We start from the raw sequence: 11657 nt of genomic DNA, 5'->3' as shown, positions 1-11657 counted from the left end.
CCCATCCCCATTGTTCCCCACTGTCCCCAACCATCCCAGCTGTCCCCAACTGCCCCACCTACCCCCAGGCTGGGCAGCACCTAGGGTGGTAAAAATCAGACACCAACCTCAGCTCCCAGCCCCACACCGTGAAGCAAGACCACGGAGCAGAGTTCACCACCCATCACAAGGACTTTCCAGGGCAGGGGGGAAAGACAGTGCAGCACCTATTGCATCACCCGCAAGCTCAAAATCTGCCAAGACAGCAAAAATCTTGCCCAATAAACAACCAAAAAGGAGAACCAAGGGACCAAGGTCTTGCTCAAGGCTTGAGGGAGCTTCAGTATTTATTAGCAATACTGGACACAGCTATGGTGAAGCCAGGGGGATGGCGAAGGGCAACCAGCCCCCCCATCAATGGGGTGGACTTGAGTTTTTGGGGTGATGGGGGGGGGGGGGGGGGTTAACATGCGGGTGAACCCACCTGCATTTTGGGCCTCACTGGGTGGTGGAGATGGGGGGCTGGGAGGGGGTTCATGCAGCGACTCAATCAAGTGCTCAAGCTCTCTGTGCAAGATTCCCTTTATTTCACGAAAGAATCCAACTTATATATGTTTCAACAAAGATCTAGAAAGAACTAACAGCATACAGCCAATACTACTAACACAGGAGGGCATATCTGGCCCAGCTGGGATGTTTGCCAGTCCTCAGAACAGTTAAAGATAAAAACATTCCATACACATACTCGTGACTGTCTTCAGCCACATCTTCCCAGGCCTACACAAGGCCATCCTCTGACCTGACCTTGTAAAACTAGCTCTTCAAAGGCTTGGCAAACATGCAGCACAACAAATTCTAACGGTCACTCTTGAAAACAAATGCCAGGCGTTCTGAGCTGCTCCCACAGTTCATGGGGCAGCACAGCCCTCATGGAGCTGAGAGAGGGGAAAGTAGGGTCCATGCTTGGGTTGGAGAAGCAGGAGAAGGGGGTATTGCAGGCAAAGACAAAGTCCTCTCGTTGCTGGCAAGCCACCGAGGAAGCCAGGAGGAGGGCCCCAGGGCTAGGTGGGCACACAACTTCCCCAGCCTGCAACCACCTGGGGCAACTCATGGGGAAAGGGGACGATGGAGGTATTGTCTTCTCTCTACGGGGCCCAGGGGGACCTCCAGGAGAGGAGGAGAAGGTAGTGGCCTCAAGTGATGTTCCAGCCCCAGAGCTACCTCATTCCTGGTCACACATTGGTGCTGATGCTGTGGTCATCCATGGTGGACTTGGTCTTCATCCTGCTGTCCCCCATGGTGCTGGTGGGGTCATCACTCGGCACGCCCCACAGCACAGCTCTCCAGGAACGCTAGAACTTGTCCTTGAATTCCTGGCCCATGATGACGTAGATGATGGGGTTGATGCAGCTGTTGATGTAGGCGATGCTGGTTACGATGGGGTCAGCTGCCAGGGCACCCTTGAACAAGGTGCTGTGAGGATGGGCAGAGGCCAGGATCAAGCCCACAACGTGGTAGGGCAGCCAGCACACAAAGAAGCTGATGATGACCACCAAGATGAGCTTGATGGCTTTCTGGGAGCGAGCAAAGCCCTTGCTGTGGACACGGGCCAGCAGCAAGCTATAGCAAGCCGTGATCACCACGAAGGGCACCAGGAAGCCTCAGATGAAGCGGGTGACAGCCGTAACGAGCTCGGTGACATGCTGGTGATGCCCCACGGCCATGTAGTCCAGGACACAGGTGGTCTTCTCAGAGAAGTCATCCAAACGGGTGGTGCAAAAGATGAAGGAAGGAAGGGTGAGGAGCCCGGCCAGGAACCAGGCGGCTGCACAAGTGCCCCGAACCAGCCCCAACATCCGGTGGTTTTAGCACCACACCGGCCATGTCACCAGGGCACAACGGTCGGCGCTGATGGCCATCAGGAGGAGGATGCTGGCGAACATGTTGAGGATGGTGAGGGAGGGCAGCAGCTTGCAGGCAAAGCGACCCAATGGCCAATGGTGGTCACGGGCCAGCAGCAGGGCCAGGAATGGCAGGGTCAGGCAGCAGAGGAGGTTGGCTACAGAGAGGTTGAGGAACCAGACCCCATTCACCGTGCGCCGCAGCTCAAAGCTGGTCACCCAGATGACAGCTCCATTGCCCAAGATGCCCAGGAGGAAGATGAGGGCGTAGAGCACCAGGACAGCGCAGTAGCTGTGAGGGACTTCATAGCCATTGAAATCATATACGGAATAGTCATCCCCGTTGGAGTAATTGAAGGTATAATTGGACATTGAGAAGTCCATCCTCCACCAGCTCCCAACCTAGAAACCACACTCTGTTAGACCACCAAAGAATGGTTTAAGTTGAAGGGACCTTCTAAGATCATCTAGTCCACCCCCCTGCCATGGGCAAGGACATCTTCTACTAGATCAAGTTGCTCAAAGCCCTGTGCATAGCATCATGCAACAGTTTGGGTTGAAGGGACCTTCAAAGATGACCCAGTCCAACCCCCTGTCATGGGCAAGGACATGTTCCACTAGATCAGGTTGCTCCAAGTCCCATCCAACCTGACCTTGAAGATGGGGCTTCCACAATTCCTCCAGGCAACCTGTTCCAGCATCTCACCACCCTCATTGTAAAACATCTCTTCCTTACAACCATCATCATCGCCATCATCTCTCCCCTCCATCCGACAGTCCTCTCCCCCCAGGGCAAAGAGGCAGCACCACCAAAACCAGCCCAGAGAGATGCTCCTCAATGAGAACGTGTGGTGCAAGCACCCCAAACCACTTGGCTTCATGGTCGTGTTCCCCCCCCCCGCCTCCACCCCAGTAACCGAGGAAATAGGCATTTCCCCACTTCCTCACCAAGCTGCCCTCAGCTGCATGGCGCAACAAGTTGGATGAGGAAATACTGCGGGAGCTGCAGCTCCAGCAGTTTCTCCAGCTTCTACTGGGTGGGTACCATGGGGGGGATGATTTTGGTTTGGTTCTCAAGCCCCGGGGGGGAAGAGAAACCTCTCCGTGCCCAAAGCATCACCAGCACCAAGAGGGTGTTGGAAAAAAACTTGAAGGAGAAAGAGGAAACCACAGGGAAGGTCTGGGATCCTCAGATAGCTGGTTGAGTGACCCAGAGCATGGGAAGAAGGGGTAAGGAGGAGATATGGCATTTCCAACCATCACCCAACACCTAAAGAGGAGCCGCAGCAACCTCACCGCATGCCCTCAGCGGGGAAAATCCATCCCACAAGCAGAAGGATGGAGATCACCCAAAGCTCAGCTTTGCCCCCCCATGGCACTGGATTTTGGTTTTTAGGCAAAGGGAGTCTCGCCCATCGCACGCCCCACCAGCTGCTCACCTGGGTCCTTGCCGACTGCGGCTGCGCTCTGTGGGGACAAGCAGGCAGTACTGGGTTTTTATACAGCAGCGAACAGGAAGCAACGCCAAAGGGGAAAAGATAATCGGTGGAGGAAAAAAAAAAAAAAAAAAAAAAACCAAAACAATAACAACGACAAGTGGGCTAAGAGGGGCAGCAGGGCCAGGAAAACTTTGTCTCTGGGTATAACAAGGGGGGAGATTGCAGGCAGAGACCCCTCTGCAGCAGCAAGCAGAGCTGGAAAACAAGGTGTCAACCCCAAAACAGTGGGGTATCTGGCTTAGTTTCAGCTCAAAGGTGATGCTGGGGAGAGCCCGGAGCATCCCTCGCCCCTCCACCGTGGCTGGGGAAAGCTGACAGGTCTCACAGGGATCCCCCTCGGTCTGGGGGACACCACCAGCCACCACCATGGAGCCAGGGGACTCCTCTCCCAGCCGGGACCTGCTGTGCCCCAAGTATCCCCACTGGTCCCCAGGGACAGCACAAGGTCCCGGGGGGGGGAATTAGGGGAGAGCCCTCCTGCTCTTACACTCATTTCACCCCAAAACCTCCTCCAGAGCCCCTACGCTCATTCCACCCCCAAAAACCAGGAACCCCCCAACAGGTAACCAGCACTGGCAGCTTCCCAGTCCCAGTGCCTGCTGGGCAGCCCCTTGCCAGTACTGGGACACCACCCCCTCCCCCCCCTTCCCAGCCTTAAGAGGAGAGGGGGAGCCCTGTGAGCAAGAGGGGGACCCCAGCAGCAAAGTGGGGGGGGCCCTGTGAGCAAGGACCAGGCATGGAGATGTTTTAGAGGTTTATTTTACAAAAAGCCAGTAGGATGTGGCAGCCCGGGGGGGGGGGGGGGGGGGTGTCAAGCCCACCCATCCTGCCCAGCTTCAGGGCACAAAGAGGGGAACAAGGGGACCCCAAAGTGCCCTGCCAGGGGCAGGAACTTTGGGGGGAGCTTCTGGGAACTGAGGGTGCACAGCTGGAGCCCCCAAACTCTTTTGAGACCCTTGACGCTGCCACCGGTGCTGGCATCCTCCGCTCCTAAACACCCACAATGCCATGCTCCACCCACCTCCCCCGTGGGCACAGAAGGGATTTCGGGGAACCCCCCCACAGAGGTGCAGGCAGGTGATTTTCTCCCCCCCCCCGGGTTATTCCTGCCAGCTCACAGTCTCTAGAAAGCTGTAATGGTCACGGCAGGAGCAACCCAGGTGACAGAGGGGCTGCTCAAGGACATCAGGGTGCTTGGCCATCCTGTTGAAGGAGAGAGAGAAGGAGGCAGCGTGAAGGCAGCTGCCAGCCCCAGAACCAAGGAAGAGCTCGGGGGGGGGGGGGGGGGGCAGCAGTCCCTGCCTATACCCTCCTGTCAGCCCCCAACTGCTGGGAGATGGGTTCGAGGGACACGTGGGGCAGCACAGCCCCACTGCCGGGTGCCCCACGTTTGGGTGTGGGGCCCGATTCTGCCCCAGGGAGCAGGGGGTTGGTGCTTTTCCACGCCCCTGCTTCTGAACCCAGAACCTTATCCTGGTTCTGCAACCTCCCTCCTGGCCATGGCTACAGGGAGAGACTAGTCCCTTGGGAAGTTTGGGACGGGAAGAGTTTAATCCAGGACAGACAGACATACAGATGTCACAGCCTCCCAGGCAAGCGCAGCACCTGCCAGCCTCCACCACCCGACACGCTTCCTGGGCTTTGGAAGGAACTGGATCCTGAAACCGGAGATGCTGGGAGCAAAGTGCAGCAACTCCAGGATGTTTTGCAGGTAGAGTCAGTCTGTCAGCAGGAGTGTCAGCCAGCAAGCAGAAGTGGGAAGGACAGACAAGACAAGAGCCTGGAGGGTGCAGGTGTCAGTCCCCCGTTAGCAGCCAGCCAGAGAAGGCGAATTCTTATGGAAACACAGCCACTCAAAGTCTGCAATCTCCACCATGCCAGGTGCCACCTCCCCATCCATCTGGCAGGGAAATGCCGTAACTCCTGGGGGGGGGAGAACAAATTGGGGTCTGAACCCCACGGCTTGCAGGACACTCCCCCCCAAGCCTCAGGGGATTAGAACTGAGGAGGGTCCCCTGTGGTGTGTGTCCCCCCCATATTCCCCTCACCACCTTGCATCCCATCCTCTGCTAGGTTCCCTGCTGCCTCCTCATGCTTCCCCAAAGCCTCTTGCTCCGTGTTTGGCCTCGTTTCTTCCCCTTGGGGGAGCTCTGCAGGGCTCTGCACCCCCCAGGGGGGCCCAGCCAGCTCCACAGGGCTCAGTCCTGGGGCAGGGGGAGAAACCAGAGTCAAGCCCCCATCTGGCCCCTTCCCTTGTCCTGCTGCTCTGGCTACACATCCCCCCCAAATCCCAGGGGTTCAGCCTATGTTTGGCCTGTCTCCCATTCCCCCCCCAGCCCTAATTCAGGCAGATCCCCCCACACTTTTACCTGGAGTCTCTCCGGAATCCCCTCTCGACTTGGGGACAGTGGGACCTGAAAGGGGACTGTCCCCCAGACTGCTGCGGGGAGATGCCAGATCCATCTCCTTGCCCCAGTCCGAGATGGGCTGGTGGCCTTCCATGGGGGAGAAGGGGCTCGGGGGTGCCAGCCCCCCCATCTGGGACAGGTGCCACAGTGGTGGGGGGCACATGCAGTTTGGGAGCCACAGCCTGCCCAGCTCTGGGGGGACGTTGGGCTTTGGGGGGACGCACTGCAGGATGCTTCATCCTCGCTCGATAATCCTGGGTTGGTGCTGCCACCGCCGCCTTCCTCCTCCTCCTCTTCACTGACGTCCTCCCACTGGTCCTCATCTTCCTCAGGGCTCAGGGAGCAGGGGGGCTCCAGGAGGGCCCCACTCGGCGCTTCTTCTGCCTACGGGCACAAGGTTGGGGGGTATCAGAGGGGGAGAAAGGCACCTTGGCGCAGCCAAACATCCACTGGTTCCCCTCAGGCTCTGCCCCGGCGTTTTACCTTCCGGCTCTTGGCTTCCTCGGTCAATACTGCCAGCTCACTTTCCTCCCACTGATTATCGTGCATGCTATAAGGGAAAAGAAGATCCCAGCGGCTCAGAAATCAAAATCCATGGGAAAATGGGGCTCAGAGAAGAGCCCCAACCCACCAAATCCTCATTGGAATGCAACCCCACCAACCTGTAGGGCTTGGTCCCAGCACCCTGGCCACATCCCCGGCCCTTTCTCCTCCGCTGGGTGCGATGCGGGATGAGGAATTCCCCAAAAGCGAGAGGTTTGGGAGGAGGGCGCTTGTTTTCCTCCCCAACGCTCATTTCTGAGCCGGGCAGTGCCGCAGAGCCCTCCTTGAACCTAAAAAAGGGGATGGGTGACACCAGGGATGCCACACCCCCCCCCCCAAAAAATCAACCCCCCAGGCCCCCTGTTATGTACACGCTGCCCGATTTCTCAGCATCCCACTCCCGCCGCCACTGCCCAGTGGGTTTGCGGTGCCGCGCCAGGCGTTCCTGATCGATTCATTCCCGTTCTTTCTTCCAGCGGACATATTCAGCTCGCTCCCGACCCGTCATGGAGAGCGTCATGTCCAGCAGCCCCCCCAGCTTTCAGGCTGGAACAGCGTCCCTGTGGCAAGACACAGCTCGAGCCCTGTCCCAGCCACTCAAACCCCATCTGGGACCCCCAGGACCCCCCCAAAAAAAGAGGGACAGGAGGTGGGGGGGACCCACTGGGGTACGTACAGGGCCCTGCCAGGTCTTCTCATGCTCCATCCCTGCCTTGACCTTGTGGAAATTGGTTCCCCCCCCCCCAATTTCGGACATGTCGCCGGCTCCCCTCCTTACGATTGGCTTCCTGGAAGGGGCCGCTGCGGTGCGGGTCATCCAAGAAGTTATGCACAGGGTTCTTCTCATGAAGCCCATCCTGAGTCAGCGGTGGGGGGGGGGGAAGGGGACATTGTCACCTCTGGCGGGGGACATTCACAACTGACCATCCTCCCCCCAGTCCCCTTTCCCTCCTCACCCGCTGGTTCCTCTCATACTCTGCAATCTTCTCCATCTCCTCATTCATCTTCTCGATGTTCTGCCGACGTCGCTCTTCCCAATCCTAGCAAGGAGAAATCAGCTGCTGCCAGATGCAAGTAACACCCCCCCACACCCTGGGGGTGTGGGGTGAACCCACCCAGCCCCCAAAACACCAACCTGGCCCCCAAAACACCCACCTTGGACTTTTGGTTGGGACCAGCGTCACCCCCCATCACCATGCCAGCCACCCCCTGGTCCCGCAAGCACCGTCCCCGGCCACTGCGCTCTGCTGGGATCACAGTCACCCCCAGCCCCCTCCCAAAATGGCTCGGCGGGGGTATCCCCCCAGGGAGAACGGCCAGAAGGACACAGGCTGGCATGCCCTGAGCCGCAGGGAGCAGCACTGCGGCCGGGTTTTGGGGCACCCAACGGCTTCTTGTCCTTCACCATGCGCTTCTCCTAGAGGGAAAGAAATGGGGGGGGATTCAGCAAGACACAACAGACCCCCACCTTGCCCTGAACCCCAACTCCCGCCACTCACCCCAGGGGAGAGCATAACCTGGACAGTGATGGAGAGATCCTTGTCCACCCATCTCCTCTCTGGCTCGGCATCAGCCAGCCTTGCCCGGCGCAAAGCTGTTACCGCGATTCCCTCCTGCTCTGCTTTCTTCCGATCTTCCTCGATCTCCTGTTATCAGGATACGTGCATGAGCAGGAACAAACCCCCCTCACCGTGGATTTTGGGGAGATGAAGGACAGAACAAACACCCCCCCCCCCAACCCCCTCCTGTGACCCCATGTTAAACACACACACCACACACCCCGGCGTTAAGCCGCTGCGGGTATTAGGTGGGATTAAGGGCTGTAAGCAGGCAGCAGCAGTGTGGGGGGGAAGGATGGAGCCGAGCCCCCCCTCCCCCACACCTGATAACGCTTAATAAGGGCCTCGTTCTTCTTCCGTAGCGCTTCGATACGTTTATCCAGCTCCGCGTCCTTCTCCTCCTTCGATCTCAGGTCCAGCGCGACCGACTGAGGTGGGGGGGCACGGGGTGAGAGCGGGGAGCAGCCCTCCACCATCCCGGCCTAGGCGGGCAGGCCACCAGGCCCCCCACCCACAACTCCCTTAAAAGCCCCTGCCTGACCCCGACCAGGCCCAGTCGGACCCCCGGAGCGGAGGGGCCGGGCCTCACCATAGCAGCGACCAGGCCGCACACAGACCACCCCGAGAACCAGTTGTCCCCACCCACTCACGCGTCAGAACAGCTTCCGCTACGGGATTAATGGGAGGGGAGAGGTTTTAAAAGGGCGATGGTGGAGTCGGGGATTGGGCCCACCGTAGGGCTGGAAGTGCGGGCGTTTGTCCGTCCTCCCCGCTCAGCCTCGGGGACTGTCCCCGTGCTGCCCTCTGCCCTGGCCTCCCCCCCGTGTCCCCTGGCCCTATTTCCCAGCACCCCCCATCCCCCTGCCGGTGCCCCCCCTGTCCGTACCCCTGTCCCCCGTGTCCCCCTGTCCCTGTGTCTCTTGCCCCCCTTCTACTCCCCCGCGGTGGGCGTGGCTCCCCGCATTATCCCGCCTTTGCTCCTCCCGCCGTAGGCGGGGCTGGAGGCGCGGCGTGGGCGTGTCTCCCATGACGCCACGCCCCCCGGCTGTCTCCATGGCAGCTGCGGCTCTGGCCGCGGCGGCGTGTCGCGATTGGCTGGGCCGGGTAGGGCGCGCGGCGAGGGGGGAAGGCCGGGAGGGCTCGGCCCTGGGCCGGGACCTATAGCGTGACCTATGGACGTACCCATAGCAGTACCTAGAGCGGGTACCTATAGCGACACCCATAGCAGTACCTGTGGATGTACCTATAGAAGCACCTATGGAGGTACCCACAGCGGTATCTATAGCCATACCTATAGCTTTACCTACAGCAGCACCTATAGCCATAGCAGTACCTATGGCGGTGCCTATACCAATACCTGTAGCTGTACCTATAGCGATGCCCATAGCAGTACCTGTGTATAAACCTATAGCTGTACCTATAGTAGTACCCATAGCATTACCTATAGCTGTTACCTATAGTGGCACCTGTAGCTATACCCATAGCTGGTACCCATAGCCAGTACTGATAGTGCCACCTATAGTAGTACCTAAAGCTGGTACCCATAGCTGGTACCTACAGATGTACCTATAGCCAGTACCTATATATGTACCCACAGAGATGCACCTATAGCCGGTGCCTATAGCCAGTACCCATAGATGCACCCATAGCCAGTACCTATAGCTGTTACCTACAGCTAGTGTCTATGGCCAGTATCCATCGCTAGTACCTATAGCCTATACCTATAGTCAGTACGCATAGATGGTACTTATAGCCAGTACCCATAGCTGGTACCTATAGCTGTTACCTGTAGCCGTTACCTACAGCCAGTACCTACAGCTAGTACCTATGGTCAGTACCTATAGCAGTTACCTATAGCCAGTACCCATAGATTCACCCACAGCTTCACCCTCGGCCCTGCCGGTTCCCGCACGCTCGCGCGCTCCGCTGGATACAGCGCCGTCGCGGGCGCCGATTGGCTGCGGCGGAAGCGGCTCCGTCCAATAGGAGCGCGGCGGCAGCACGCGGGCAATGGAAGAAGTGACGGCGGCGGGGGGGGGGAAAGCGGCCGGAGGGCTCGGCCAGGGGGGGCGGGGCCAGGGGTGACCGGCGGGGCATGGGGGGGTCAGAGGTCAGGAGTCAAGGGTCGAACCGGGGGGGGGGGCCGGGGGCAGCGGGCGGGCCTGCTGTCACCGGGCAAAGACCGGGCGGACCCCGTACCCCCCCCCAGTGATACCCGGTTTTTGGGGGTGGGGACACACACACACTGGCCGCGGCGGCGCCTGGTTGGCCCCTTCCCGCTGTTACCGGGGCGGTGGCGGCGAAACCTTTCCCTGGAAACCGGCGGAGGCGGCTGAGTGGCTGCGCCCGCCCCGGGGCCCGCCCCGGCCTGGGGAGGGGAGAAGATCCCCGACCGCCTCCGCCGATCGTCGCACAAGCCCGAACTTGTCCGGGGAGGGGCGGGGTTTGGGAAGGGGCGTGGTCCTTGACGTCACGGGCGGGAGGCGTGGAATGAGAAGTGAAGGGAAAGGTGGGCGGGGCTTCGCCCCAGAGCGGGCAGGGTTCAGTCGCGCGCTGCCAGACCGAGCACACACAGTGCCGGTCGCAACGCGCCGCCCCGTCACGGTTCATGCAGCTGCAGTGAGTTGGGGGGGAAGGGGGCGGTGGCGGGTTGGGTTTTTTTTTTCGGGGGGGGGGGGGTGTCCCAGCAGAGGGTCCCGTGGGGAAACGGGGAGGGGGGTGGTGGGCAAGGTGGAGGGGGGGGGCGGGTAAAGAGACCTCACACACACAGCCCCCCCCCACATACACGCACACGGTGTTTGGGGTGGGGGGGGTCACCGGGGGTCCCGGCGGGTCGCTGCCCGGTTTGTTTACAAACAGCTCCCGCTCCCGAGGGCGCCCCCTGGCGGGCGCGGGAAAACGTTGGGGTTATGGGGGGGGTCGTCCCTCCACGCGTGGGGTTCCCCCCCCCCCCAAAAAAACAACCAAACAAACAACCAAACAACAACCCATACAGAGCCCCCCGGGTGCGATGGCCAGACCGCTGCGGGAAGGGAGCCTCGGCGAGCCTCCAGCCCCCCTGCCTGCACATCCTGCCTGCAGGGGGGGGGGGGGGAGCGTTGGCCCTGCCTGCACATCCTGCCTGCAGGGGGGAGAGGGGGGGGCGTTGGTCCTGCGTGGGGATCCCCCCCACCTCACGCCCCCCCCCCGTCGTCATCCCCGTTTGAGCTGCGCTTGTCCCGGAGCTCCCCCCCCCCAACTTCGTTCTCTATCGCTGCGGGACACGGGGAACCCCCGGCGCTGCCCACGGTGAGTGTCGCGGGGGGGGTCCCCCATACCCGGGGGGGGGGAAATCTGTATCCCCCCCCAGAGCCAGTTTGCTGCCAGCTCGTTTTAGCAGGCAGCGAGTCAGGGCATGACCCCCCCCCTCGTGTTTTGGGGGGCCACGTGGGGGCGGGGTGGGCAGCTGCTTGTGCCCCCCCCATCCTGGTGCAGGCAGCACAGGCAGCGCTGCCCTGCCTGCTGCTTTGGGGGGGGGGGGGGGGGGGTGTGTGCAGCCTGACCTTCCCCCCCCAGGTGAGTTTCACCCCACGGAGGATGGGGACCACGAGGGACCCCCCCAAAGTGGGGGGAGCCGGGGGGAGGCTGTCCCCAATGGTCACCTTCCCAGGGGAGCTCTTGGTCCGGAGCAGGAGCTGGGTGCCCGCCTGCGCCGGTTGGGTGACGCTTTCCAGAAGACCTATGAGCAGCAGGTAAGGGGGGGCACCCCAAAATTTGGGGGGGCTCCCC

The 11657-nt window shown here is 60.5% G+C and overlaps 2 protein-coding genes and 1 long non-coding RNA gene across 3 annotated transcripts; 1 reads left to right on the top strand and 2 right to left on the bottom strand.

The window, feature by feature from the left end:
* Window positions 1–545: 545 nt before the first annotated feature.
* C5AR1 (complement C5a receptor 1) lies at window positions 546–3311 on the bottom strand. The gene is given in 1 exon segment (XM_049796752.1): window positions 546–3311. A coding segment is annotated over 1 exon segment (1053 nt). The 5' UTR covers window positions 2265–3311; the 3' UTR covers window positions 546–1211.
* A 1597-nt stretch (window positions 3312–4908) lies between these two features.
* LOC126036740 (coiled-coil domain-containing protein 9-like) lies at window positions 4909–8529 on the bottom strand. The gene is given in 15 exon segments (XM_049796750.1): window positions 4909–5302; window positions 5749–5897; window positions 5899–6002; window positions 6004–6171; window positions 6271–6337; window positions 6450–6620; window positions 6702–6856; window positions 6858–6890; window positions 7007–7072; window positions 7074–7187; window positions 7287–7370; window positions 7486–7588; window positions 7590–7747; window positions 7830–7976; window positions 8213–8529. Coding segments are annotated over 15 exon segments (1788 nt in total). The 5' UTR covers window positions 8366–8529; the 3' UTR covers window positions 4909–5186.
* Window positions 8530–10403: 1874 nt separating this feature from the next.
* On the top strand, window positions 10404–11651 carry LOC126036739 (uncharacterized). The gene is made up of 3 exons (XR_007505252.1): window positions 10404–10508; window positions 10885–11177; window positions 11445–11651. It is a non-coding gene; the product is annotated as an uncharacterized LOC126036739 (long non-coding RNA).
* Window positions 11652–11657: the final 6 nt, after the last annotated feature.

This window comes from Accipiter gentilis, unplaced genomic scaffold, assembly GCF_929443795.1.
Source record: "Accipiter gentilis unplaced genomic scaffold, bAccGen1.1, whole genome shotgun sequence".
In the NCBI taxonomy this organism is placed as follows: Eukaryota; Metazoa; Chordata; class Aves; order Accipitriformes; family Accipitridae; genus Astur; species Astur gentilis.
This window is presented reverse-complemented; position numbering and strand designations above follow the sequence as displayed.